General features: G+C 38.1%; 2 protein-coding genes across 17 annotated transcripts in view; one reads left to right on the forward strand and one right to left on the reverse strand.

The window, feature by feature from the left end:
- Nucleotides 1-12,225, reverse strand: part of FTO (FTO alpha-ketoglutarate dependent dioxygenase) — a 243,350-nt gene extending 231,125 nt beyond the window's left edge. The window contains exon 1 of one of the 3 annotated variants that reach the window (XM_050713158.1): nucleotides 12,028-12,225. In XM_050713158.1, coding sequence (XP_050569115.1) covers nucleotides 12,028-12,066 — 39 coding nt within the window. In that variant the 5' untranslated portion in view covers nucleotides 12,067-12,225. The remainder of the gene's footprint in view (nucleotides 1-12,027) is intronic. The other 2 variants (XM_035543277.2, XM_035543278.2) reach the window with 2 other exon arrangements.
- RPGRIP1L (RPGRIP1 like) overlaps nucleotides 12,140-26,568 on the forward strand; it is a 75,155-nt gene continuing 60,726 nt past the window's right edge. For 12 of the 14 annotated variants that reach the window (XM_035543268.2, XM_035543269.2, XM_035543265.2 and 9 more), the window contains exons 1-6: nucleotides 12,251-12,339; nucleotides 15,165-15,256; nucleotides 16,055-16,199; nucleotides 19,720-20,018; nucleotides 22,243-22,342; nucleotides 23,763-23,906. In XM_035543268.2, coding sequence (XP_035399161.1) covers nucleotides 15,172-15,256; nucleotides 16,055-16,199; nucleotides 19,720-20,018; nucleotides 22,243-22,342; nucleotides 23,763-23,906 — 773 coding nt within the window. In that variant the 5' untranslated portion in view covers nucleotides 12,251-12,339; nucleotides 15,165-15,171. Of the gene's footprint in view, nucleotides 12,340-15,164; nucleotides 15,257-16,054; nucleotides 16,200-19,719; nucleotides 20,019-22,242; nucleotides 22,343-23,762; nucleotides 23,907-26,568 lie in introns of all 14 variants that reach the window. The other 2 variants (XM_035543271.2, XM_035543264.2) reach the window with 2 other exon arrangements.

The following is a 26,568-nucleotide window of genomic DNA, read 5'->3' on the forward strand; positions in this document are numbered from 1 at the left end:
TCTTAGTGATTTTCAGACTTACATATTCGGTTCTTTATACTGAATTTTGATGCTCTTTTATGCACTGTACCCTGTACTTGAGAGAAAAATGACTATTTCACATGGCTTTGGGTTTCATACTTTATTATGATAAATCCTATCTTCTCTCAGAGTCTTTCGGGGGGGGGGGGGGGGGGGGGGGGGAGGAAGGGAAAGGTACCTGAAATAAACAATATTTCAGTCATTTTAAGTTCTCACAACTGCTTTACAAATCACACAGCCTGACCCCCTTCTCTAATATCACATTACAGCAAGATCCAAAATAGCTCTCCTCTTTGACAGCTAACCTCAGGCACCACTGGTCTAGCATCTTGCTGCTTACGCTGCCGGCTGAAAAGCTGAGAGGATATGCAAGACAAGCTGAGAATTTAACTGGCAGAGCTGTTCAAATCTAAATTGTGCTATCTGAAACTTAGACCACAGGAGACAACAGTTGACTTTTTACCCTGGCAGCCGATTCAACCTCTTGGCCCTGTGCAAGTCACATGAATACATTTAGCGCACACAAAAACTATCTCCCTATATTATGATCAAAGATGCATTCGGTACACATTTTTTTTGCACATTTGATCACTCTGTTGACAGTCATGGAAGTTAAGTAATATGGACTGCTGCACATGGGTTTCAAACCTTGATGGAGCCCAATGGCAGGCTACTTTTGACAGTCGAATAATGACAAGCGCGTTGCAGGCCGATGCCCGTCATTCAGGAGCATCTCGGCCTGCTCCAGCCGTTGCACAGCGACTAAGTGGACGGTCAAAGGTTAAGTTCGAAGAAGACAGCAATGAAGGGCAACTGTCATGCACCACTGAGTACTGCAAGGCAGCAAGGAGTGGTTGTCTTCTGAAGAACATGCAAAGCGTTCTCATTCTGTCCAGGCAGACACATATTTGAAGGTCCTAAATGAGACCACTGCCAATTCATGAAGAGCCAAACTGACAGCATGCCATTCAAGCTGTCCGTCACAATTTGGACTTTTTTTTATTTCAAATCACAAATGCATGCAAAGTATAACGTTAAGCAGAACTCCCAGCAGTTGTTTTAAGCGAGCCAGACTTGGCAGGGTATAAGGGTGAGGGGAAAGACATCTAAACTCTCCCTCCTTGCTTTCAATATTTAAGTATTTCACAGGGATTTCTTCAGTTTTCATGCAATGGCATGCATTTATTTCCAAAATTACATCTCTTGTCCCCCTTTATTAAATACCCAGGTTTCTTCAGGTAGTAAAAGGCAGAGCCTAACATTTTATAATTAGGGTTAACACAATCACCTGGTATTGCAATTTTGCACGTGTACATTAACATTGTAACACGGGAATATATTAAAGCATGCAAATAAACACTTTGCATGAGTCTCTAAATATCCTAAGCATTTCTGTTATGAATGGTACAATAACACTATTTCCTATTTGTTTAAAAGCACTGTTTTGTGGGGAGTTATGGCTTGAACAGCATGATTAACAATGAAATAGCAGTATTTTGCATAAAACATATACATCTTACTTTTAACCCATTGCCAGTAAAGATGTATATTTCTTACTTAACATTTAAATTATGTGATCATATTCACACTTGCCTCTATTAACATATAAAAGACTCCAGGAAAAATAGAAATACTTTTGTTTTATTATTAGATAAACAGCGATACCTCTCATCTTTCACATGAAACCCTGCCTGACACTAAATCTTCCCAGGTTGACAAAGGATCATGTGGGTTAGCTCTTCATGCCCTTTTCATGAACAGTCCATCTCTCCTGCACTTACAGGGCCAAACCCTGCCCCTGAACAGAACAGATCACCACGCAAGCTGCTCGTTCCTCTTCGCTGGGTCACTGGCATCGTCCTATTTGTGACACAACTGCTTTGTATTGATTTCTGTCCAACACGTTAAGGACCTTACTCACAAACCGCGCTTCACAAACTAAAGAGAAAGTGAATCGTCATTATTTATGAGGAATACGCTTGGATCGTGAAGCATAAAGCCACGTGCCTGTCACACCGCCCTCCAACCCTTCAAGGCAGGGACTAGACTCCTATGTTCTATTGCATGAGCCATACTGTCGACACTGTGATTAAAAAAAGTAGGTTTGTCATTAACTACGATTTCCAATGAATGGCTTTCAGGAAGCCACAAGCATAAAATCATTTCAGACAGAAGGACAACTAAATATGAGGTGAGAGGATACACTAAGAACGAAAGGTAAGCACACTGCCTATCCCAACTATTTCAGTAAGGACATTTCTAAAGCAGTTCAGGAAGGCTGACCCATAGCTGCAGTCTATCAGAACAATTTATGGTCAAACTCAACTAAGAGCCCTGTTATTTACAGGGACCAAGCACCAAAATTTGTCACTGCCAGGTGATTCTGCGGAGTTTTCCAAAGTACCAGGTCCTAGAGTCAGGAGCTTTTAGGAAAGTTTCAACTCTCATTTGCTACAACAGAGAACAGCTCATGGAAAGTGACTTGAAAATATGAACTCTAAGAATGCAAAGAAACCCAGAAGGCAAGTATATAGAATAGCAAAGCACTGGAAATTGCAGTACTGACCGTGGAAAGACAAAAGAAAACAAAAGAAAAGGACCAAAGTGGGAATTAGATCTCCTGCTACATTTCTGGTTGCAGGAGACAATTACTGGTACATTACTGCTACGTCTGGAGTGAGCAGGACGTAACACAGATCTGAAACACAATACAAAATAGCTCTGTCCCCAAATCTACAGAAATTCCCCATGACAAATTCAAGAAAAAATTGTTAAAGAGGAAGGTACCAAGAAGTGTGGTTTTCTACTAACGCAAGAGAAGTTAAAAGCATTTTGAAGTCTTAAAATACAATGCTAGGAAATCAAAGCATCAGTAGAGCTCATAGACTGCCTTTACCTCAGTTTCCTCCACATGCAAATGCTGTCCATAAACACTTTCCCACTGATTCAAGACTGATACTATCTATGTGACTGTATCACAGGACTATTTTTCAAACACCAGTGGTGTAAATCCAGGAAACGAAAAACAGTACACACCAAAAGGCTGCCAGGCTTGTAAGGAATGGGAGAAGTCTGTGCTAACTTGACATTTGTCCAGGTCCTTTTCCTCCTGGAAAGTTTAATTACCATCATCTTTACAATGTTCAAAAAGAAACAAAAGCTGCATCACCAGTGTGGTACACTTTTCACATGCCAGAGGCAAAAACCAGAGCAGTGAACATCCATGGAACGTAACTGCCTGCTGAATTAGTCATCACAGGAAAAGAAGTCTCCTCCCTACTACCAAAGATGCAAGGAGCCACAGAGTTGACTTACCCGTCTTATTCTAAATGACTGATGAGGGAGTAGCTAGAAAGCATGGAAGTGACCTGCCTTACCTCCCATTAGGTCAGCTCTATTATAGCCACATGTGAGAACTAAAATTAGTTGAGTAAAAACTACCATTTGGCTCCTACCTGGAGAGAAGACAGAAGGGGATTTTTTTTGAATTTCATAATAAGTGAAATACATCAACTTTTTCCTATATTTAAGAAAAACTCCAGGCTTACAGTTTCAGACTGATCATAGCTTTGGTACTATTTGCAGTGGTTTTATATTGTCTACCATAAAACATGCCAGTTATGTAGTCTCAGAATATGCAATCGAAATGCTCTACCCTAAATCCATCTCGTTGGCAAGATCTTTCCATATTTTTTCTGCCTAAATGTATAGCACGAGTGCTATGTTTGACAAATGCTCATTTAAAAAAAAAAACAACAAACTTATACCTACATAAACTCCAACTCCTTTTCAATCCAGAAAGATGGTCATTTCACTGTTTATGATGAAGGCCCCAAATAACTTTCTCCTACAGAGTGTCTTTGGATTTAAATGTTTTGTTCTGTTTTTATTCTGCGGTTAGGTACACACACACACCACAGAGACCTGTTCAATATTCTGTCACCCACAGCTGTTCCCCATCCCATGATTTAGATATCAGTCAAGTATCTCCTTTGAGCACCAGCACATCCTTGGCTGCTGCAACAACATCATTCACATCAGAAGTAAACATATACAAATTGAGATTCTTCCAGGTTTAAAAGCTATTCTTTAATTTGCATGAATATGTCCCTTCGTACACGATTTTCAGTCAATTCTTCCCAAATACAGATGAATGTTTCAAGGGGCCTACCACTTTGACACAGATCTGTAAAAGCTTCTTGCACAACATCATCAACTGATTGGGCTTTCAGCCCTTTAAGTGCTTGTGAACATCCAATTTCCATTCACAGAAAAACATATTAATGTGCATTTGAACACGAATTTTACCTGTTAAACGGTTAGAAGTATACACAAGGTGTATCACTCCACAGAGTAATAAAAGCAATGGCTTTCAGTCCCAGAGCTGCTTAAGCTTACTCCTTCCTCTTCACTTTTTGGTGATGAAAACCTTACCTGCTCTTTACCTCCACCTTTTCACCCCAAAGCACATACAAACACTGTGCTATTCCCAAGCAAGATTCAGTGCATGAAATTTTTGCACCCAAAACACAGTACGCATCAGAAGTGGGTGGCTTAGCTTGAAGTAATCTTTTCCCATTGTAGACTCATGTCTCTCCGGGGAATTACAGACAGAAGTTTCAGTAGTTTTAGTATCTGTAAGGAAACATGCAAATCAGACCCTGAGCTTAATATTAGGAGTTGTTTGATTTCAACACAATTTTAAGCCTTGGAACAGAAGCAGCAGCATATTTTAACCAGATACCTTTTCAAGTATTCACTGCATGAAGTACCAGTTGCCTGGGGGTTATGAAATAATACTAAAAACTTTATAATCATTCATTGATTTAGTTTTGAGCATAGTATATCATTTGAATCCAATGGGAACATAAAGAGCTATTTGTGAGGTCAACCACAGTACAGACAGAGGCTGACATGATATCGATGGCAAGGTGGAAAGAAATTGCCAAATACAGCAGATCAATACCTCGTTTCACTGTTACAGCCTTCTGCAGACATAAAATATATATCTTTACAGCTACGAAAATAATAATAATGAAAGTGGGAGATAAATGCTTCCCTCAAGGTAAACTATTTGATTAGCTGAGGGCAAAGGTGACAATAGCAGTTACACTAAAGTAACTTTACAGTCTTAAATAAAAGTGGTGGGATGAGCAGCAGATAAAAGGGCAAAATGAAACAGAGCAAGTTCTAGGAGATACAGATGTTATTCTTTTTAGAAAGAATGTAGTATAAGCGTACAAAGGCAAAAAAGTTTATACTAAATAAGGCAGAACAGTTTCTTCCCATAGTAAGCCTCCAGTAACTTTAAAAAAGTTTTGAAATTACAGCTCTATCATTTTATATCCGGAAGACAAAGGTAGGTTCAATCTGTACCATTCCTGAAATAGTAAGACATATTCATAACCATGTTTTGCACTTCACTCTTGAATCTAACAGAATGCAGTAACACACTACAGTCCTTTTCAGTCTCAACTAAAAAGGGGATCACCTGATATTTTGGATGCTCTTAGCCTTTAAAGGTTAATTGAATAATCTGAAAAATAGATGAGTTATTAAACACTGGAGAGCCCAATTCTGCTCCAGGTGAAAGCTGTGCAAAATTTGACCACCAATTCCCCTAGGAACAAAAGCAAGCTTTACCATTTACAATTGGCCTCTCTTGCTTTCACTGAACTTGTCAGATGAAACTGAATCTTACATGCTGTATAAGAAAAAAGTATAATTATTTATTTCTTTTTTCCAAATCTCTAAGTAGAAGTGACAGTAGGCCCAGTACTGCATCTCCAGCAGGGACATTCCACTACAGCTTCATTGCAAAGATGCTGATTTCCTCCTGGAACTGCTACACCTGTAAGCCAGCTCCAGAATCAGAAGACAACACAGTCTGATGCACCTGAGACTACTTCGCTTTCTGAAATTAAGTCACATGCTAACAACTTGCAAAATATTATTTCTCTAAATTACATGAAAATTCCTCTTCAGAAAAAGTGTTCATACAAAACTGAAAACTCAATCCACATAAAGTTTTATTCTCTACAGAACACAGAAAAGATTTCCACAATGCAGGTGGGTTTGGTCCCCCCTCCCCTTTTTTTTTTTAATTGAAATTTTATTGAAGTACTTATATGTACAACAACACTTTTGGAAAGCTTCAAAGATGATCATTTTCTTTGTCTCAGCGTTGCTGTTCAAGAACATACCAGCATAACATGTTCAACCACAGTCTAGTTGTGAACTACAACAGAAAACTTTTAAGTTCATCTTGTATTTGGCAGCGTAGCTTTCGGTTGGGTAAGTGAATGCCTCCAAACCACTATCATCACACAAGCAGCTTTGCTGTACGCATCTCTCGTCTGTGCTCTTCAAAAATTAGAGAAGCGACTGTTCAGTAAGTAAACAAATTAAGCAAACAGCATCTGCTCAGTTCCTACTTTTTATGAGAATGGGTTGGTAGACAAGGCAGACAAGAAATCAAAACCATCACAATTATCAAAAACAATCTTAGAAAACATCCGCCCTTCCCTTGTAATTACCCATAAATATATCCAATGAATACAAGAAACAGAGGAGGGGGTTTGCTTTTCCCAGATTTTTATTTTCATTGCCATGAGTGATATTTCCATTTGGGAGCTAAGGAGAGGCTCTGAAAAGCTCAAGAACGCCACCATTTTCCATTTAATACAACCAACTCCACAACTGTTTCCAGGCAAGTAGCAGGGAATTTCATCCACTAACAGAAGTGGATTTGCTTCTCCCCACATCCAGAAAATACAATTAATATTCAGAATAGATAGCCTATCTTTTTACTACAGGATACCAAAACTTCCCCTGCATGGGATTTTACGCATTTACTACAGACATATCTGGTGTTATTTTTCATTTGCTGGCAGGCAATCAGAGCTCACTAGTGTCTGTAAAGTTGCAAAATAAAAATTTAAATCTCACGTGGAGAAGGACTACCCAGAAAAATACTTGTCTCTTTTCAAAAATGCGAAAACACCCTAAGTGAGAGAAGATGAATCAATTAAATGAAGACAAAAATAGAAAGGAGAGGGGTAATTAGCCAAAAAAACACACCATACTGTTGGTTTTGCCAGAGCAAATATCAACTTGATACTACAACAACCAATTCGTAAAATGCATGGACCCGGCTTCTTTAAACAAATCAAGCAGTTCTGCATCTTGTCCTGCTTCTAGAACCACCACGAACTCCTCCCACAAGCTGCCAAGCTACCAGTGGCTGGGATGTGGTAGGAGCTATTTTAAATGAAAATAAGTCTAATGCAAGGTCAGGGTTAATGGAGCTATTTCCTACAGCCACATCCTATGAGGTACTGTTGTAGTAGCTATTACACTTGTGCCATACAACCAAGCCAAAAACCCAGGTTTCACATGGCTAGAGGCCGTACAGGTGACAGACATATGCTTAGAGTCTTACTTAGCATACAAGTCTACAAACAAATATAGGAAAAAAATACAAAAAAAAAAAGAAAAAGAAAAAACAAAGCCAGCCCCGGAGTGCATATTCTAATATGGCAAACCTAAGAACAGCTTCTACGCCACCGCATTGTAGATGACGAGCAGCCAGGTCAACTGAAGACCTTCAGTCCCTTGCCATAGGACTACTCTGACATTACTCTCATCTGCAGGAGCCTTGCGGCCCTAAGCAATGAAACACCAAATCGTGTTTTCTGTACCCACGCTCCTTGCATCCTTGGCTCCAAGACGTTAGAAGATTCTAACACACAAAACAGAGATCTGTTCTTATTTACTGCAAAAACAAGAGACTGAATGTAAAACAAGGTATTTAATAAATCTGGGGGGTCTGAAGCACCAATTATAATTCAGCGCACCAAGATGGACACGCGCTTCTTAATTAAGTGGGTGATGTTCTGGTTAAAACAACAAGACAACCCTGGGCCATAGCTAAGATTAAGCACCTACTCTTCCAAAGGAAGCTCCTACTGTTATCAACATAAAGGCCTTAAATCACAAAAAATAAACCATCTAATAGTCTGTATTCAATAGTAAGTAGAAAGTCGGGACACAGACTGATTTGGATTAACACATTTTCAGTTATAACAAGTAATTTTACAGAGGATTAGTATCTTGATGGTCTGATCAATACCAGGCACTGCTGCTATTATAGATGAAGAGAAAATTACCCCTCCAGTAATAAAGTGTGTATGTCTTGGTTCTCCTTCATTTGCTGAGTCCATTACTGTAATGGTCCCAGCATTAGCAGCTGAGGCAATTTAAGCAGCAGCAGCAACGCAATGAGTTTAAAAGCGGGGAACACTGGCCACTCATTCTTTCTTGTATTTTGTACTGCATATGCAAGGCTTCTACCTGACCACTTCCAACACACAAATCGTGTGTTATGTTACTATCAACACTATTTCTTAATTATTGTCTCATTAATAATGAGACGGGCCAATAATGTGATTACCACAAAAATTGCTGCTGGCATATTGGCTGCTGATTCTGCTAAAAGCTGCCCGCCATCTACCTACGCAGAAATATGACATGACAACAAGCTTATTTAGCTGCATCTAAGCTGTTTCATTAACTTTAATTTGCCTAAATACAACTTCTGAAAGAATCTATTTAAGCTGTCAATTAGAAAAATTAATGTTTTTATATCTTAAGAGGCAGAACAATAACAGGAAACAAGAAATTAATGTAATATTTGAACAAACTCTGATACGACCAAGTTGATATACTTTGTTGCGTGGCCTGGGTAACGTTTCACCATTAATCCTAAAATCTGGTAAATGCTCTGAGATTACTTGCCTATTTTTCCCCCTCAGCATTAATATGCTGAAGCAACCTATTTTATCTCAAACATACAGTATTTTCCAGCCAGCAAAAATAAGGATGATGCAGGAAACATGACTTTTCATCGAAATCCCAGCCAAACCACTATGTTCCCTTTTACTCCTCGTAAATAAAACACACACAAAGCTTGGAGTTATTTAAAGCTTTATATTGCCTTGCCACTTTGTCTAATGTCTCACAAACGTGAAATTGCACATGAATATCTTTGTAAAAGCCCTTGTGAATATTCAGATACGTGCAGATTGATGCATTTATTATTTGTATAGCAATAACTTTATTGGATCGGGGTCCCAGCTGCACTGGGAGCTGTACAAATTTAACAGTAATGTCTGCGGAATAAATTCTCTGTAGCTGGTTCTGGCTTCGCAGTAATGTGAATTAGCATAAACAGCTACAAAAGGTAATTGTGAACTGGGCTTAGCAGTCTATTCCAGAGCCCCGTCAACGTAATCTTTTTCAAGTAAAAGAAAATAATACTCCAGACTAGCTGAGCATCCCGTCTTTCACATGGCAACGTCAAAGGGTCTTAATAGGCAAATAGTGGCAAGAGGAAGAATATAAATATACTTGCTACAACTAGGCATCTGTCACACCGAGACTGACTGCAAACATTTTTGATAAATTAAGTCTTGAGAACAGGCGTGTGTTACAGATGAACTAATCAAGACACCAGCCTAATAGCAAAGCAGCTTTTCCTTCCAGTTTAAAAGGAAAAAAATATTCCAAGTAGACTACCAGTTAATAGGCTTTTGTTTGCTTTTATTTTATGTGGTACCCAGCAGAAGTAAAAGTTTACTGCAAACTGACCATAACTCAAACCAACAGTCCAAAGAAGAAAAATAATTATGACTTAACTAATTAGAACAGAAATTTAGGTAAACAAAAACAAAACACACACTCATGGGGTGGACAGTTCAGTTAAAATGTCTGCTGTTAATGAGTAACACCTGGTCCAACAGCTCTGTTTTTACGCACAGAAGTAGTATTTGCAATGAGGAAGACTAGAGAAGTAGACAGCACGCACCATCTCTAAAGATGTCTTTAAAATTTAAGATTAATTATGTTCTGCAATCCATGTAAGTCTCAAAGGGATATTCCACAGGAAACTAGCATCCCCATCATGGTGTTTAAGACATTTGTGTAATTAACTTCTGGCTATGATTCCCCAGCTTGTTTCAGATCTGCTTCGCAGTAATGAATTTGTGTCCTCCCGCTACAGGAAGGAGCCCTCTTAGGCTAAGAACGCCAGATATTAGCATGAACAGTTTCATTTCTGCTGGACGCTCAATCTTACTCACTGCAATTGAGTGATTTGCAATGTGGAAATTGCTGTCTAACAGCACGGCGCATTGAGGAAATTCTACCACACATCCTTGGAACAGGAATGTTATTCTTCTACAACAACATAAATCAAAACTTGTTATATGCATGAACGTTTGAGAGAGAGGACAGCTTACCGTACACAAGAAACATACTGCACAATTATAAAGCTAAAGCCCATCACCAGGCTTTGGATCAACAGCGTTTAACTGTACACAAGTATGGCAAAACTTTTATTCAGGATTTCATTCTCCAGAGCAGAGACGTTGCCAGGAGATGCATAATCCAAACCAGCCTCTCTATCCAACCACATCCCTCTCATTAGTAGGCCTCATAAATCCTACTTTCCAGAAGAGGTCGGGTTAACCTCACTAGTATTTGGTTTGCTATGAAATATTTTGATTCAGACCTAAATGGATCTCTTGGCACAGCTACCACAATAAGGACGCACTTCCTTCACCGTCTGTGTTTCTTAGGTGCGCCACATCAGCGAGCAAGGCTTAAACTCAGGGAGCAAAGCTTAGTGCCAGCTTCCCAAGAATTACACCTGTAATTAAGTTGCATAAAATAAGGTCAGTTCATATTAGTGTAGCATGAGGATGATCTCCTGAAGAGAAAGGGTACACTTGTTTTCGTGTAACCCCTTGTCCTCCTATCACTGCCTTCTTCTTCCGTATCCCTCATTCTCAGACACTCTACAGGCTCCTTCTGTTGCACTATCAGTATACTCCAAACTTACGTCAAGTAGTACCCAACCTCTAAGTACTCACGCCTTCAAATCTTGAAGGACCTCCTTAACTTTCACCCTTCTCAAGTGTGTACCTACATCTCAGTAGGTCTACTCTTTTGCTTGGTTTCCCCCCACCTTACACATTGATCCCCTGGTACCTGCTCACACAGCTCATCCTCCACAACCTTGGGCAGGGCAGTTTCAATTCTATTCTCTTACTTCCTACAGCCTTAAAAATATATATCCCGTTTTACCAACAGCAATTATTCTCTCCTAATGCTAATGATTCCCAGATACGTTTAAGATATATTGTGGTACAAAAGTTGAATTCAGGCCTTGCATGGACAGAGTAAATGTACAGACTTTAAAAAAAAAAAAAGAAAAAAAAGAAAAGGTGCCTCTTATCTGCAGTCAAATTGCATTGGCTTGTATGGGACAGCTGACACCCACGTGTGTTTTCAGATGTATAGCAAGCACAGAACATAGTGAAAGTGCAGAGCTGCTGTCCTTCAGCAAAGAGGAAGAGCAGAAAGAGTGAAGGGAACGTGGTCAGGTTGTCCTTAAAGTGCTGTACTGAGCATTGGTACAGCAAACTGGCCTTATGCTTCTTTTTCCCATTAAAACACGTAGATGCAAACTGTTAGGTCAAACCACTTACCTATCCCTGTAGTAAAATACCATTTTATATTAGAAGTTAGTTAATAGCAGCACCAAGAACAGCGTGTACAGCACGTGAGTGAACTGTTACGGGGGAAGGCTCTTCCTGGAGCTGCACTGGAGCTCTGCCTCTGCTCACCAGCCCCAGCAGACGAACCCAGTGCTCCCCACCGAGCACCTTTCTGGCTGTGCCACTGTTTTGTAACCAGAGCCGGCGGAGGCCGCAGGAGCAGCGCCCACACGAAGATGTGTGAAAGCGCCCGGGGCCCTCAGGCGCAGCCCCACCACAGCCCCGCTGAAGCTGGCGGAGCCCACCCGGTCTCACAGCCTCGTCCCCCGGTCCTCCCCGGTCCCCTCCGACCCGCCCCACCACCGCAGCCCCAAGGCCCTGACCGGGGGCGGCTGCAGCGGCCGTGCCCGCCTCCCCTCCTCACGGCGGGGGCAGCACGGGAAGGTACCTTCAGCTCCTTCTCCCGTTCCCCCGCTCTCCGCTTCATGGCGCCGCCTCAGCCACCCGGCCTCCTCCCGCCCGCCGCCGTGCCCCACGGAGGACTACAGCTCCCAGCGCGCACGGCGGCGGGGAGCCGGGAAGCACCCCCCACGCTGTAGTCCCGGCCGAACGGCGAGGCATGGCCCTGCGCACCCGACCGAACTACAGCTCCCGGCAGGTAACGGGGGCGGCGGCGGCGGCCGGAAGGGCCGGGGTTCGGGTAGCAACAGCCGCAGTTGCTAACGGCACGCGGCGAGGAGGCGAAAGGCGGGCGGGAGCCGTGAGTACGGGGCGCGGGGCGGGAGGGGACGCTGAGGGGACGCGCTGAGGGGCTGGGCGCCCCGGGAGGGCGTTTCGTTCCCTGCTCGGAAAGGCAGGGCGCCTCCCGTGTCTGTCTGTCCATTTTTCTGTCCTTAAACAGCCCCGCAGCCCTCCTCCGGGGTGTGTGGGGAAAAATCAAACCGAGGAAAGCGGCGGGCTCGGGGAGGGGGCTCCCGCCGCGTCGCCTGTACTCCCTGAGGAGAGCGCTGCCGAGGCACCGTTATTTCGATGTTCTTCTGTCAGACTCACAGAAAAATCTCACAGATTTTTCTTCTCAGACCTGATGTCCTGGGCTCGTAATGCCTTCATTCTCGCTGCCTTTCCTTTCCACCTCAAAAGCTTTCAGTACTGCAGGTGATCCCTGAAATCGCGCGTGTATGTTCCTGACAAGTCATGTATGAGGTTATTTTAGGTGACAAGCCTGACAGAGCGCAAACGTTTATCTCGAAGGAGTCAACAGAGGAGGAACGTAGGCTGGAAATACTTTGTGATAGGCTAAGATCGGTGGGTGGGCTTTTTTTTTTTTTTTTTTTTTTTGTCTGCTAGAGAGGTGGAGCGTGATTTTGTGAGAAAAGCATCATCGTGGCCACGGCCAAGCCTCATGAACTTCTAAATTCGCGTTGAGAGAATTAATTAAAGGTCTTTGTGTTTGTGGTTTCACTAGAAAGTCCCCCTCTTAGCCCCGCTAGCTGAGAACTTGTGAAAATTGAAGTAATCTCCCCTCAGGTTTGCTATGTGGGAACGATATTGGGAGAGCTTTTGGGAGTTTTGTAAGAATTTGGGCCTAAAGCATCAGCTTTGCTACTTTAAGTATTCACGCTCATTACTGTCTGCTCGTGCTTAACGCTGCAGACTTGCATGCAGTTTTTTACAGCAGTTTGTCAGATAAAAATGGCAACGGCACCAGCCTTGTAACTCATGCAGTATATAAGAAAGTTACTGTTTCTGTAATTTCTAGTACTACACCTAAAATTTTTACTTAGGCCCAACTTTAAATTGTCATAGGTTAAATCCAGAGATATGGAGGAAATTCTTCTATTTGTGTGTGAAGTTATTTGGCGCTGTGTTGGTGCTGGGAACAAGAAGTGCTGAAGTGACCTCCGGGTAACCTGTCTTGCAAATAAACTGTTTTAAGTTGTTGAGGTTCAGCATGGCACGTGAATCTGTCCAGTTACAGATAATTTTTTTAATCTTTCTTGCCTTATTATGCTTCATTTTAGGGAACACCGGGCTTTTAAGTACCGTCACTTTTGTAGCCATGTTGCTGTACGTTTTTCTCAGATTTAATCACTTAGGAAGTGCTTTCCCAAGAAGTAATTTGGAACTCTGTGGAGAGATCTCATATGCTTTTCAAAATAAAGCTGGAGCCATTGGCTGCAAGGAAAATAATTTTAAGTGTTTGCGATTGAGGCTGAGTTAATATTAAAGAACTGTAACACGTGTAACGTGTGGTTTGCTGTTTGAAGTATCCTCAGAGAAGAAACATAAAGGATGGTTGTTAGCAATTGTTAGGTACATAGGTGGTTCTGATGTTACTGATGAAACAAATGTCAAGGTGGAATTATGTTTTGCCTCCCTAAAACCAGGGTGCACGTTTGTAGTATGTTTATCTAAAACCAATTCTTTTCACTAAGACAGTTATAATATTTGTGCTTTAAAGTTTTGTTGAAAACTACCCTTTCACTAATCCTTTTCTTTCTTTTTGGACAAAGTCATAAGGAGACTTGTTGGCGATAGAAGACTATTGGCAGAAGAAAGGCATTTCTTTAGCAGCAGTTTTGGTTGTGATAGAATTAACAGATACTTCCTGGAATGTCTGTGGATTAGACTGTGTCACTTTTGTGATGCGGGTATTTAGTAGCAACACTGCTGTACACGGTAATTTCCCCAAATCCAGACATTTTTGGATTTATTACGGATTTTACCTCAGCTAAAGAAAGTGTAACAGTAGGAGGAGAAAAAAAAAATACTGTCCAAAGGACTTGTTTAATGTTATTCCAGCCTTAATTGACTTTATGGGCAACATATAATTTTCCGCACTGGTAAAGGAGAAACAGTAGTTGTTAACAAGTATCTTCATATATTACACTGAAACTAACGTGCTGCTTTCTCACATTAATACTTTCCTAATCTCTCTTTGTCGTGTAGCTAAGCTTTTTATTGCCTCAAGAAAGAAATGCGTTCAGATTTATGAGAATTGCTCATAGGAGAGTCTCTGTCTTAGAAAGTAATTTCTCATATGACCATGACTGAAAGAAGACTAAGAGAACAGTAGGCAATGCTGGAATGACTTCATAACCCCCAGCACCTCTGTTTCGAAGAGCGCCATTCAAAGTGTGGAAGGTGGCATTACAATCTACCCGTTGATGCCTTAAGCCCTGACCTGTCTTAAAACAAGCAAACAATCAAAGAAAAAAAAAAGACTCACAGGTTCCTCTCCCACATGTGCTTAGAAATACGGGCTTAGCCCAAAGATTGCTGAAAACAATGGAACTAGGAAGTTAAAAAAAGCTAATTCTACAAATGTTAAATAAAATAGGAGTTATTACAGTAGAAAGGAAGCCATATTTTGTGCACAGATTAAATCTGACATCGTGTTAAACTTGAAAGTTTAGATTGTCCCCAGAGCCAAGCAATTGAGAAAGGAGCATTTACAGTAATGTATGAGTCTATCATTTCAGTGAATCTGTCATTACTTTTATACAATGTAATTGTAGTTCATTCTAGTCTCACAGTTTAAGTTACAGATGGAGAGGAATTTTATATGAATTTTGTTATCCACAGATAAGCCATGTCTGTTCCAGCTGATGAAACGGTGGGGGACCTGCCTGTGAGAGACGTGGGTCTAACTCTAGTTGGAATCGGAGGATTACAAGGTTTGTACCAGCTGCTTTTTATTACAGTTACAGACTTTGATCAGTGGCTTCTTTAGGTTCTTTCTAAAAATGTTTCTGACATTCACACTCACAAAATTAAGTTCAAATAACATTGCAAATCTGGATTAAATTCTAAAAGGTAAAAGATACTGTGACCCATTCTGAGTTCACATTACTTGTTATGAGAGGGGCAATGCTGCAAGATGCTAAAAACTACAAATCTCATTCAGCTATACCCTTCATCCTTCCAGGAGAAAAAAATAAAAAAAAAATAAAAAATAAATCCTTTTTTTTTTGCTGAACTGAGGACAAGGCCAGACCCACTTAACAAAATGGGAACCAAAAGTAGGAAGCCATTCTGACATGCTAGTAAGTTGCTATTAGAATGGAATTACTAGTCTTGGTCTTGTATCTGAGTGAATTTACAGAATTCTAAGTTAATCTTTTCAAGTTTCAAGAGAGTATGTTTACTGTGAAACAGATTAGAAACTATCCCTGTGGGTCATCTTATTTTTTCAGTATGTTTGACAGTACTTTGTTCTTTGCTAAACTATTTTCTGTTTGTTGTTGACTAGGTAATCAGTTTGCAGTATCATTTGATTGACTTTTTCTTTATCTGCAAGAGGTAGGAAGAAGGAAGTGAATAATATGCCAATAAATCTGAAAAAAATTAGCAAACACATACAAGTGTAAAACATCAAATTACTTGAGAACTTTCAATATTCGGTATTTCAAAATGAGAGACTGGATTACATGGTGTTGGATATATTGAAGGTAACTTATTCTTGGTTTGGGCAGAATCATCAACTACACAGAATGTTAAAGCTCGACAAGCTATATCACGAATCAGTCGAAAGGAGCTGGAAGACAAATTTTTTCGCTTACATGATGAGAACATCTTACTTAAGCAGCATGCAAACAAGCAAGAGGAGAAAATTAAAAGGTATGGGTTTTAATGGTTTTATTTTGTTTTTACTTTTGCTTGAAGTAACACTTTTGCTTCTTAAAACGTTAATTATCAACAAATAAAAAAGAATGCTGATTTCTCTCAGATTACTTTTTAAAGTGGTCTCAAAGCCTTCGTATATCCTACATTACCTTCTGCCCAACTGAAGCTCCTTGTATTATATTCTACGATGCATCATTGTTCTGTGAAGCTATTTTCAACTAAGAAATGGAGAATTCTGTTGGTACAAATAAAACACCTGGAAACAACTTCACTGTACCAACTTAACAGGTCATATAGTCATGCCTGAGGTTTGAAGAGGGTTTAGGCAAAAGAGAAGAGTTCTTGCAGTGATTGGAGCAGTTTACATTTTAAACAATTATTGAATAAAAGACAAGGTGGACATAAAACAATGGTGAAGGATGATAAAATTTTGGAGGATAAGAGAGGTTACTGTCAGAAGAAAAATTAAATAGGTCTCAAGAATTTCAAGGTAAATTTGGAAACAAAAACCAGTAGATGTTGCTATGTATTGTTTGCATTATTTCAGCAGTGTTAATCCGTGTTATGATAGACAGCAATAGTATTAGGCCTAAAGTTTTGGCTATGTTGATTATATAATTTTCAATTAAAGAAATCTGGAAATCAGTGTCACTATTTTCTTAATATAGTTAATTTCATTCCATTAGGAATGTGAGCATTAAACATGAATACCAAAACATCTCTTTCACTTTCAACTGATTTTACTAATTTTTTGTTGTTATTACAACTGTTAAGTTTTTTTTTTTGTCTATGTCTTCGCATAGACTTTGGGCAAGGAACTTTTAAGCATCAACATCTTCTCTCTTCATTTACCTTTTTCTTAGCAAAGTTGCTTAATCTTGTCCAGGAACAAAATGTTCACGGAGAAGTTGCTATGTGGATTACTGCCACCATGTCATTAGAAATGAAGAGACACACATTCTGGGTTGTTTTGGGGAGAGATGAGAACTGAGATGCAGTCTCAAATGAGATGTACACCATTCAGTTCCAAATGGAGAAATTAATTGTATAGGAAAATATGGAACAAAAGACTTTATTTCTTAATTTTTATTTCTGTTTAGCACCCGTGAACAAGGGAGAACTGTACATTATGGTCAGAAAGCTATCCATATATACAGTTAGCTACCAATTACATGCCATAGTATAGAATTTTTTATGCTGACTGAATCATAATATCAATACATTTTTGCCAAAATTATAAGATAACATAATACTTTTTTTCTTTTTCAGCTATAGCAAAAATTACTTAGTGCAATTCATTTTTGTTTTGATTTCTGATTGTCTCTGTGTTGCGTGGGATATTTTGATGATGGGCAGTGTTCAGAGCTCCATCTGGAGAGGTACATCTCTGTTTGCCACTTTGAAGCTGGTAGCTTGGGTTCATAACTATACTGTCTGAGTACAAAAATGATAGGTATTCTGGGAGCTGAAGAAGAGGCTATGGAAGCCTAATTATTCATCAGAACTTTCATTCTAGAATCAAAATGGCCTATACAGAAATATTCTACTCTTTTAATCCTTCTCTGTCCTCCTAGACATTGACTAATATATAGCCTTTATCATCTTGTTAACTTCAAAATACATTTACAAACATGGTCAGCTCTCCTTTCTGCAGGGTAATAGATACCTTTACTGAAGAAGCCCCAGGTAGCATCAGGTGCACAGTATCGGTGTACCCAAACATATACAAGCAACTTTACGGTTATTAGCTCCAATTCAGTGTTGTGCTGGCAATCCCGGCCTGGGTTCAGCAGAACTCTTCATGGTATTACCGTATTCCAGGAGGGCTAATTAATCCAGAAGTACTCTGATTCTGTGTTCACATTGTGCTGTATCTACACTAATTAAACTTAGCTGAATCTAAACTGACCAATTCCCAAAAGGGTATCTGAAGATACTGCCTCAGGAGATAGGATTATTTGATACCTTTCTAAAGTTAAAAAGGTTCTTTGCTGTTGATTCAGTAGTCAGTGAGTCATGATCAAAATGACCAGCATAATTTCCATCTTTTCTGTCAGGCTACTATTAAATACCAGATGGTGGACCAAATGAATTGTTGCTCATTCCAAATGGCATTTCCAGTGTTTCTGTTAAATGACATACCAAATGCACTTGTTATCCTCTTACGTAAAATTACACAGAACATCCAAATTGGAATATATAAATTAATATTTTAAGGCACAGAAAATAAAAAATTCTGAATAGAGTGTTTGTTTAGATTGCCAGAGAAAAAAATCTTAACTCCTTAAGCTGCATTTCTTTCCCAGCATTCCTCATGTCAAAAACCCATGTAAGTAGAAGTTTGGAATGAATTTGCAGTAGAAATACATTTGAAAAAAAAAAAAAAACAACAAAAAAAACACAACCAAACAAGAAAACTGCTTACAGGCAAGTAATGTTCTGTGACATCCTAAAGTTATTACAGATTTTTTGTTTCACTTTTGTTCTTTTAAGTAGAAGCTTCTGTCCACAAGTATACAAAAATAAAACAAGCCCCTTTAAACAAATGAAGTGTGTCCTTATTTTCAATTTTCTTTCTGGGCCTGCAAAAATAGATTCCCGGTAAACTAGATACAGGTCGAAGATGTGCGACCAATTTTGTAAAGTCTTGAACTTGTCTTTCTCATCAAAGCCACCTTTTCTTTCTTTATATGCCAAGTTTTTTCCATTCACTGCTGGGTATGTTTTCTGTTCTTGTATATTACATCACCTCCATGTGCCCTCTCCGCCTTTTGTTCTAGCTTAGCCATGTTTATCAAAACTAAAGGAAATCAAAGGTACAATTCTTGAGATGCCAAAAGCAAAATTTGCATCCTTTTAAAGATAAATAAAAACCATACCCTCTGTATCTAATTTTATTCTTCGGCTAACTGTTCCTTCTCTGAAACACATTGGTAATACTTACCAAGTATAAAATTGAGTGCAGTAATATGAACTATTAAGTCTTTTTCCTGAGTACCTTCTTAAATATTTCCACCTCTACATTTTAACAGTTTTAGAACTGAAATGTATATTTAAATCCTAAAATGCTGTAACTGATATATCATTGGAGTGTTGTGTATTATTAGCATTCTTTGAATAACTGTTTTGTGGAATTGTAGCTTTTATTGTTTGGCCCACCACATCCAAAATCTGTAACTTTACTTAACAGCCTGCAGAAGTTCCTATATAAGGTCATGCATTAAAAATTGCATTTAAGGAGCATATGGAGTAAATATGTGTCCTCCCTTTACTAACCTTAAATGATAAGCCTTAGGAAACTGTTATTTGTCAGTGCTATAAAACAGATTGCTGCACAGTGGTTTCAATTATCTTCAAAGAGTTCTTCACAGGCAGTAATAGTTATATCAAAACCTGAAATTTATTATTCAGGTTCTATGCTGAAGTCTTCACAGTGATTATGTTCCTTTCAACAGAATGCTTTTTATGCTGACTTTTCACATTCTTTTTCATCTTTTTTTATTATTTTCCCCAGAATGACCACCAAGTTAATACGGCTTGTTAATGATAAAAAAAAGTCTGAGCAGGTTGGTGGCGGCCCCAAGCGGCTGGGTCAGGCTGTGGAGCTGGAAGAAATGATTGAGCGCTTGCAAGAGAGAGTTCGTGAGCTTGAGAAACAAAACGAGAGTCTCCGTAGCAAGCTCATTTCAACCAAACAGCAACTCCAGATCCAAGGCCACAGGCCTAATTCATATAACTATGTTCAACCTCGTATTAACACGGGACTCAAAAAAGTGAATGATGCTGCTGGCATGCTGGAGCACCCAAAAAAAGGTATATTCATGTGTATTAATGATATTATTTTATACATGTAATACCAATTATTGCTACAGGGGCTTTTCTGAATATCAGTGGGCAACAGTATCTGCAGGCATCATTGTTCCCCCTTTTTCTTGTATTTATAGCAGTTACGATAGCATTCTTGTGCTTTAAGTCCTTATTTTGAGAATCCACAGTGGTAGGGGTAAAACAAATACAAATTTGAAAATAAAGTAGTTATCAAACAAGTTTACAAATAGTTAACTTTGTGGGACTTTCCCAGTATGATTTCTCTGAGTCTAAAGGCTTATAAAAGTATTATACGGAAAAGTTTAGTGTTATCATGTTGTAACAAAGTTTTACATCTGTAGTTTGTTTGCACGTGATTTTCCTTTTTAATTCCAAAGTTTGTTCTAGTCTGTTGATACATGTGTGCACAACACTTTTTGAAGTAGATTTTTGAAAAATCGATTATGTGTGGATTTCTGAAAGCAAATAGCACAATGCAGCCATCATTAATGATGCCTTTTACTGTCAAGACTTACTGCTTAAGGCAGCATTGTTCTCAGTCCTTTATTTCTAATAACTGTGTTTGGAAATTGCACTTTAAAATCTTTCTATTTTCATAAGAACATTTGTAGAAGTATTTGGATTTGGGTTTAAAAAAAAAAAGGCAGCTATGTTGGCCTGGATTCAAAACATTCAGTCAGCAGAACTGTCTCCTTAACTTCTACAAGCAATGGATTAGGCTGATGGCCAGTTATGTTGCGTTTTTCTCCAACTACCCTTCCTAATGGCCTTTATTTGGGTTATTTTGATTATTCAGGTAGCCAAAACCAGAAGCAATAAAAATATTTTTAGACAGGTAATGAAAAGCAATGAACTCTACCACTTTGATCCTCGAATTTAAATATAATTAGAAGTTTTGACATCCTAAATATACCTGTATTTTTACACTTCATATGACAAATTAAGCATTTTTATTCCCCAAAATGTTTTTTTTTTTCCTTAAACAATGCAAAGATAAAGTAGAAATATAATAAATTTATTCAGGCCCAGTGCTAGCAGGGAAAGACAGGCAACTTGCTTTGAGGATTGCAGAACAAATGTTGATGTGGCATGCTGTAAGGATTTGTCTTGGCATAAGAACAGATCCAGATCAAAGATGTCCTGTGCAAAACTAGGATTCAGGCCATAGTGATTTCAGCCGGTGGTTCTCAAACTAGGGAGAACATGAAGGGAGGGAAAAAAGAAGAGGAGAAGATGTCCATAGAACAATGAGTTGAGATGATAACTTCTAGAAACTTTACAGAAATTCTAGTGTGCCTCTATTAGTTCTAGGACCTTGACCAGTCTAGAAGGGATTCTGATGTGCTGGAGTACTGACACCTAATTTGAATATGCTGTTTCTTGAATGTCCTTTTCTAAGGTGAAGACTATTATTAAAAATCTAGTAACCAATGAATTTTGGACACAGAACTTGGGCATGGTAGTATTGTCTTCCAGAAGCTCAGAGAATATTTCCTGTAGTATTCATAACCTACTGCTGGTGTTGTACCTTGAACCTATGTGACTCAATTATGGGGTCTGAAGGATGGCAGCTTTGATGTTGTATTTGAAATTTAATGCCTGGTTTGTTCCCCCCTCAACACTTCATTAATTTCTTCGTGCTGAAGAACAAGGAGGAGGAGAAAGAGATTTGGGGAAACTATTGATTTTGCTGCTGAACTAACAGTTCATCCTTATGTAATTTTGAACTGTTTTTCACAAGCAACTTAGTATGTCTTTAAAGAATGTAAGGAAATTATTTGCGTTGTTGTTAAAAATGGTTTTCTGTAGTTGCTTGTCTAGGTAAATGATGTTCTTATTATGATTTCGTAAAGAAAGTGCAGTCAGAAAAAAAGTGATTACAAGTCCGTGTTCCTTTTTTATATTGTTGTAATTGTTCTTTGAAGATACCACCTCACTTCTGTCTTTAAAAAGAAAATCTCCTAAGAAAAATATTTCAAGACCTATTTTAACACCTCACTTTAACAGTGCTTACTGTATTGTCTGTAGTTCAAATTTTACAGCAGCTGTGGTTGTAGATACTCTGATCTCTATGTGAATTTCATGTAAAATGCTTTTTATGGCATCTATATAGGCGTTTCAGGTGTTTGTATTATATAGGGATTGTCTTCTGTAAAATGCTTTTTCATTCATCATCACAAAAACTTATTTCTCTTTTCTTTCTTTACAGGAATGAGACTTCAGGATTTAGAAGTGAGATCATCTCACCTCTTTCTTCCGAGAAATGGCCAGAGTCTGCTTGAGGATGCAAGGGCTGAAATACGAAATCTGTATGATATTTATGTTTCTTAATTTCTGTTAATATAACTGTTAGAACTTGTGGTTTTCGTGAAGAAAAAATATATTACTTCAGAAGTTAAGACTTATAAAAAAGGAAATAAAATTGTTGGATAAAACGTAAGTACTAAAGAAGATTCTTGATTGTCATTCTCCCTCACTGTCCTGACATTCTAATCCCTAAAGCCCATGGAAGCAAAACTTCATTGATAGAATGGAATTTACTAGTGTTTAAGTTGTGCTGGTATTAGCATTGTCTCTGAATTTAACCCTTGTTGAACAGCTAAAATTTACTTTTTAAGTAATTTATACTCGTATATTGCTAATGAAAAAGTCTTTAGTAACTTTATAGAGATGGGCACAGAAGTGGCTCTTTCTCCTATACCTATTACTTTGGAAGACTAGGAAAACAAGAGCTATCAATTAAGACTTGCAGGAATCTTGGTGTTCACAATAATTATTCTCTTATTCTGGTAAGTCTCATCAAAACGTGTTATAATGCAGAAAACATTCAAACAGCATATTTTCGGAGATTTCAGTTCACACATGGAAAAAATAACCACAGTTACGTTAACATTAGAGTGGAGCACCCAAGTACAAGAGCACATACGTGGCCAAAAACCCTACAAGATACTTTTACATCTACGATAGGTACATGAGGTAGTGAAGAACTGTAGCTTATGCTTAAAAAGCTTCAGAGTAGAAAAAATTATACATTAGTTGATTATTCTTATTACAAAAAATGCTATTAGAGAAGATAGTTGAGATTAATTCATCAAGAAAATCAAAATTGCAAAGTTGTGGCCTGCTTAAAAATATTCAGTCCCTGTTGGCTCTAATTTTCTGTCCTTTTTATAATTGCATTTAGTGGATAAATTCACTGGCACATCATCTGAATTGTTTTGTGTCACCTAACTCAGAATAAAAGCTTGTTTTCACTGCTTTATCTATTGTAGATCTCACATGATTTTGATAGCTAGTAATGATGCTTTCATTTCCAGAAAACACTTGGTACCTTTGGATTAGGAGGAGCATGCGTTTAATGTAGAGTATGATAAACCATCAATGATGTTTTAAAGTAGGTTCTGCTAAATAGATGAAAACATTATTTAGTCCCACATATACTGTTATTTTTTATTATATATTTAAGAGTGATAAGTCATTGTTTGTGTTGTGTTTGCTAATGTTTGAATTATTTACCTATTTATAGGACTATTCACACCTTTTCATATGATTGCCTCTATTTTCATAGTAAGTTGAACTCTTAAAGCTCTGTTGTGAGGCATGTCTTTAAGAAACACAACTTTTTGCCATACACTTTACTCAAGAGATTTTTGCTCTCTCAAGTATTTAATTTTTTTTCTTTTATAAATGCTTATCTAGTTTTGGAACATAAGATACTTGTATTTACAGGGAAATTGTGATTGGTTCCCAAAAGGAACACATTGAGGAGCTAGAATATGCCAGAGAGATGCTTGGGAGTCAGCTAAGAAAGAAAGAAAAGGAGATTGAAGAATCCATCCTACAGCTGAAGGAGCAAGAAACAGCAAGCCAAAGGTATTATGAAAAATGAAAATCTCCATGGTTGGAGCATTAGAAGAACTGTATCAGAATGTTTATAGACAGCTGTGACGTTTATTCCTCTAGGAATACATGCTGTATTTTTTTCTTTGATGAAAGTTATAAAATGTTTTACCAAATGACCGTGGTTAATTCTAAGGAAGGAGAATATTATGATAATGCATTTTTTGTTTGTTTTGTTGTTGTTGTTTTTTAAAGCAAATAGGTGAATCAGTTCGTAATTACCATTTTAGAGAATTAATTTTCAGCTGATTCAGCTATAGTTGAAGTTAAACTCATTAAATTCATCTACCAGTTCTTCAATGCAAGTCTCAGAAAATTTTAAATATAGTGCCACAGTGGATAATTTAATATTCCTTGATAATTTGGAGTCTGTAACAATAGAAAAATAATAGCCCTGTAAAGATAGATTAGCACATTTTTGAAGGAATATACTATAGCTGTGCAGTGAAACAAACCCACGTGAACATTCTTGTGAAATGTTTCACAGAAGAGCATCCATTAGTTTAATCTCTTGTTCTTTCTTCTTTCACTTTCACAAAAATGTATGCAGAATTATGTGACTTGACATGTATTTCCCCTATTTTTACTGTTTCAGTTTCGACTTTTTGTGTTAAGGATCTAGTAGGGCCCAGTCCTGTGTTCCTTCCTCATTAGATGTCAATGAAAGTTTTACTTGGATGGGAAATACGTGGTTAGTTCTGGCTTTCTAGGGAGGGACTTATTATGTGTGAGCATTCTTTTGTGCATCTGTGGTGCTACATAAATAATACATCTTAATGTTGCTATTAAATTATTCATAAAGTTATAAGTCTGTACTGTTCAGACTTCCCTGTATATCATATAGTTTAAATAGGTTAAAGAAGTTATCATAAATAATTTCTCAGTCTGTGTTGACAATTTATTTGGAAAATATATATTTTTAAAATTTCATTGTTTGGAAATAATCTGATAAAATTTTGGAAGAACTAATGTGTTTCGTTTTCTGTAGATAACCACTGTTCTTTAAGTACAGTAGCCAGAAACGACGTAAGTTCTAAATTGGAAGTCGCTATCATATTGCTGGGAATTTTTAAGGTCTTTTAAAGTAAAGGTACACTTCAAAATTCAGCTAAAAAAATCTTCAAATACAGTTAGTTTGTGTAAAGTAATGCAGATCCTAATTTTTTTTTATCAAATTACTTGTGTGCAATCCATGATACTTGACCTAAATAACTATCTGTGGTTACATTTGAAATCCTGGAAGTACTTCCTCTGTAGTCTATTTCTTGATTGAAACCTGATGACACATACGTTAATTATTTAAGAGTTACAGTATCTGGCTGAAGAGTCTAGGAAATAAGTTGAAAAATGTCCACTAGCGAATATCCAGAATAATCTGCATTCCGCAAGTTCACTGCTAGAATAGTTTATGGAAGACTGTTAATCCCTGTGCTTTTCGTTATATTTTTTATGCTGAATGAACGACAGCCATAACTTGGATGCTTTTCTCTTTAAGCTTAACTGTAATCATAAGTACCTATGCTTATGATTATCTTTAGGAGATTTTTAAGCAACCTTGTCTAGTGGAAGGAGTCCCTGCCAATGGCAGGAGGGTTGAAAGTAGATGAGCTTTAAGGTCCCTTCCAACCCAAATCGTTCTATGATTCTATTTTCACTATCTATCTTTCTTGAAAATTTTATGTTGAGTCTGCATTAGTTGATTGACTAGACAAATGCATTTATATACTCTTGGTAGTTCATATTTCTAATATTCTTTGCATCAGCATAGAAGATATCAATATTGGAATACTGCTATGTGAACACTGGAAATGTGGGTGACTGATAAGGTCATGTTATTTTGTCTTTGTAGCCTATGACTTTGAATTTTTGTACAGTTGGCAGTTTTTCCTTGTGTTTTCCTTTGTATGTATGTTACTCCCCAAAGACAGTTAATCTGTTGCACTTATTTAGGAACTGTGAGGTGCCAAAAGGACATACTACGTGAAGATTGGTGGAAGCTTATTTATGTCACTTTCGAACTTTAGGAAAACATACTTTATTCCACTACATTGTTATGGAATTGTTGTGATTTAAATAACTGAAGGAGTTTCCAAGTAGTGAAGCAGCCACAGTTAACATTCATTGATCCATCAGTGGTAAGGGAAGGAGGTACTAGTTATTCCGAGTCCTATAAGCACAAGAAATCCAGTAATACTCTAAAGCTATCTTTGCTCATCCAACATGGACTACCATTTCTATATTATTACAGAAGAATTACATAACAGAGTTTAGCTGTTTTGTAGTGTACAACTACAGAGTTGATTATTGTTACACATCCGCAGTCAGTCTTTATTTCAGTATTTCATTAGAGATTGTTTGGGGATTGTTTCAGGAACATACAATTCTGACTTGAGGGGGAAACTTGGCTTGTGGATTTTAGACTAAACATTTTCTTAAGTACAAAATTCAACTGCATTTAGCTTGAGTGCTTTTAATTTAAAGATGGCCAAAACCATAATAATCTCATGGTTTGATGTCTATGATACACAGCATGCAAGTTAAAACATTAAGTCTAAATAATCACATTCTGCAAGCAGCTAGCTTTAAATAACTCATTCCTCATGGTACTTTCAAAAAGTCATTTTTAAAACCACCC

The sequence above is a fragment of the Cygnus atratus genome, chromosome 12, assembly GCF_013377495.2.
Source record: "Cygnus atratus isolate AKBS03 ecotype Queensland, Australia chromosome 12, CAtr_DNAZoo_HiC_assembly, whole genome shotgun sequence".
Taxonomy (NCBI): Eukaryota; Metazoa; Chordata; class Aves; order Anseriformes; family Anatidae; genus Cygnus; species Cygnus atratus.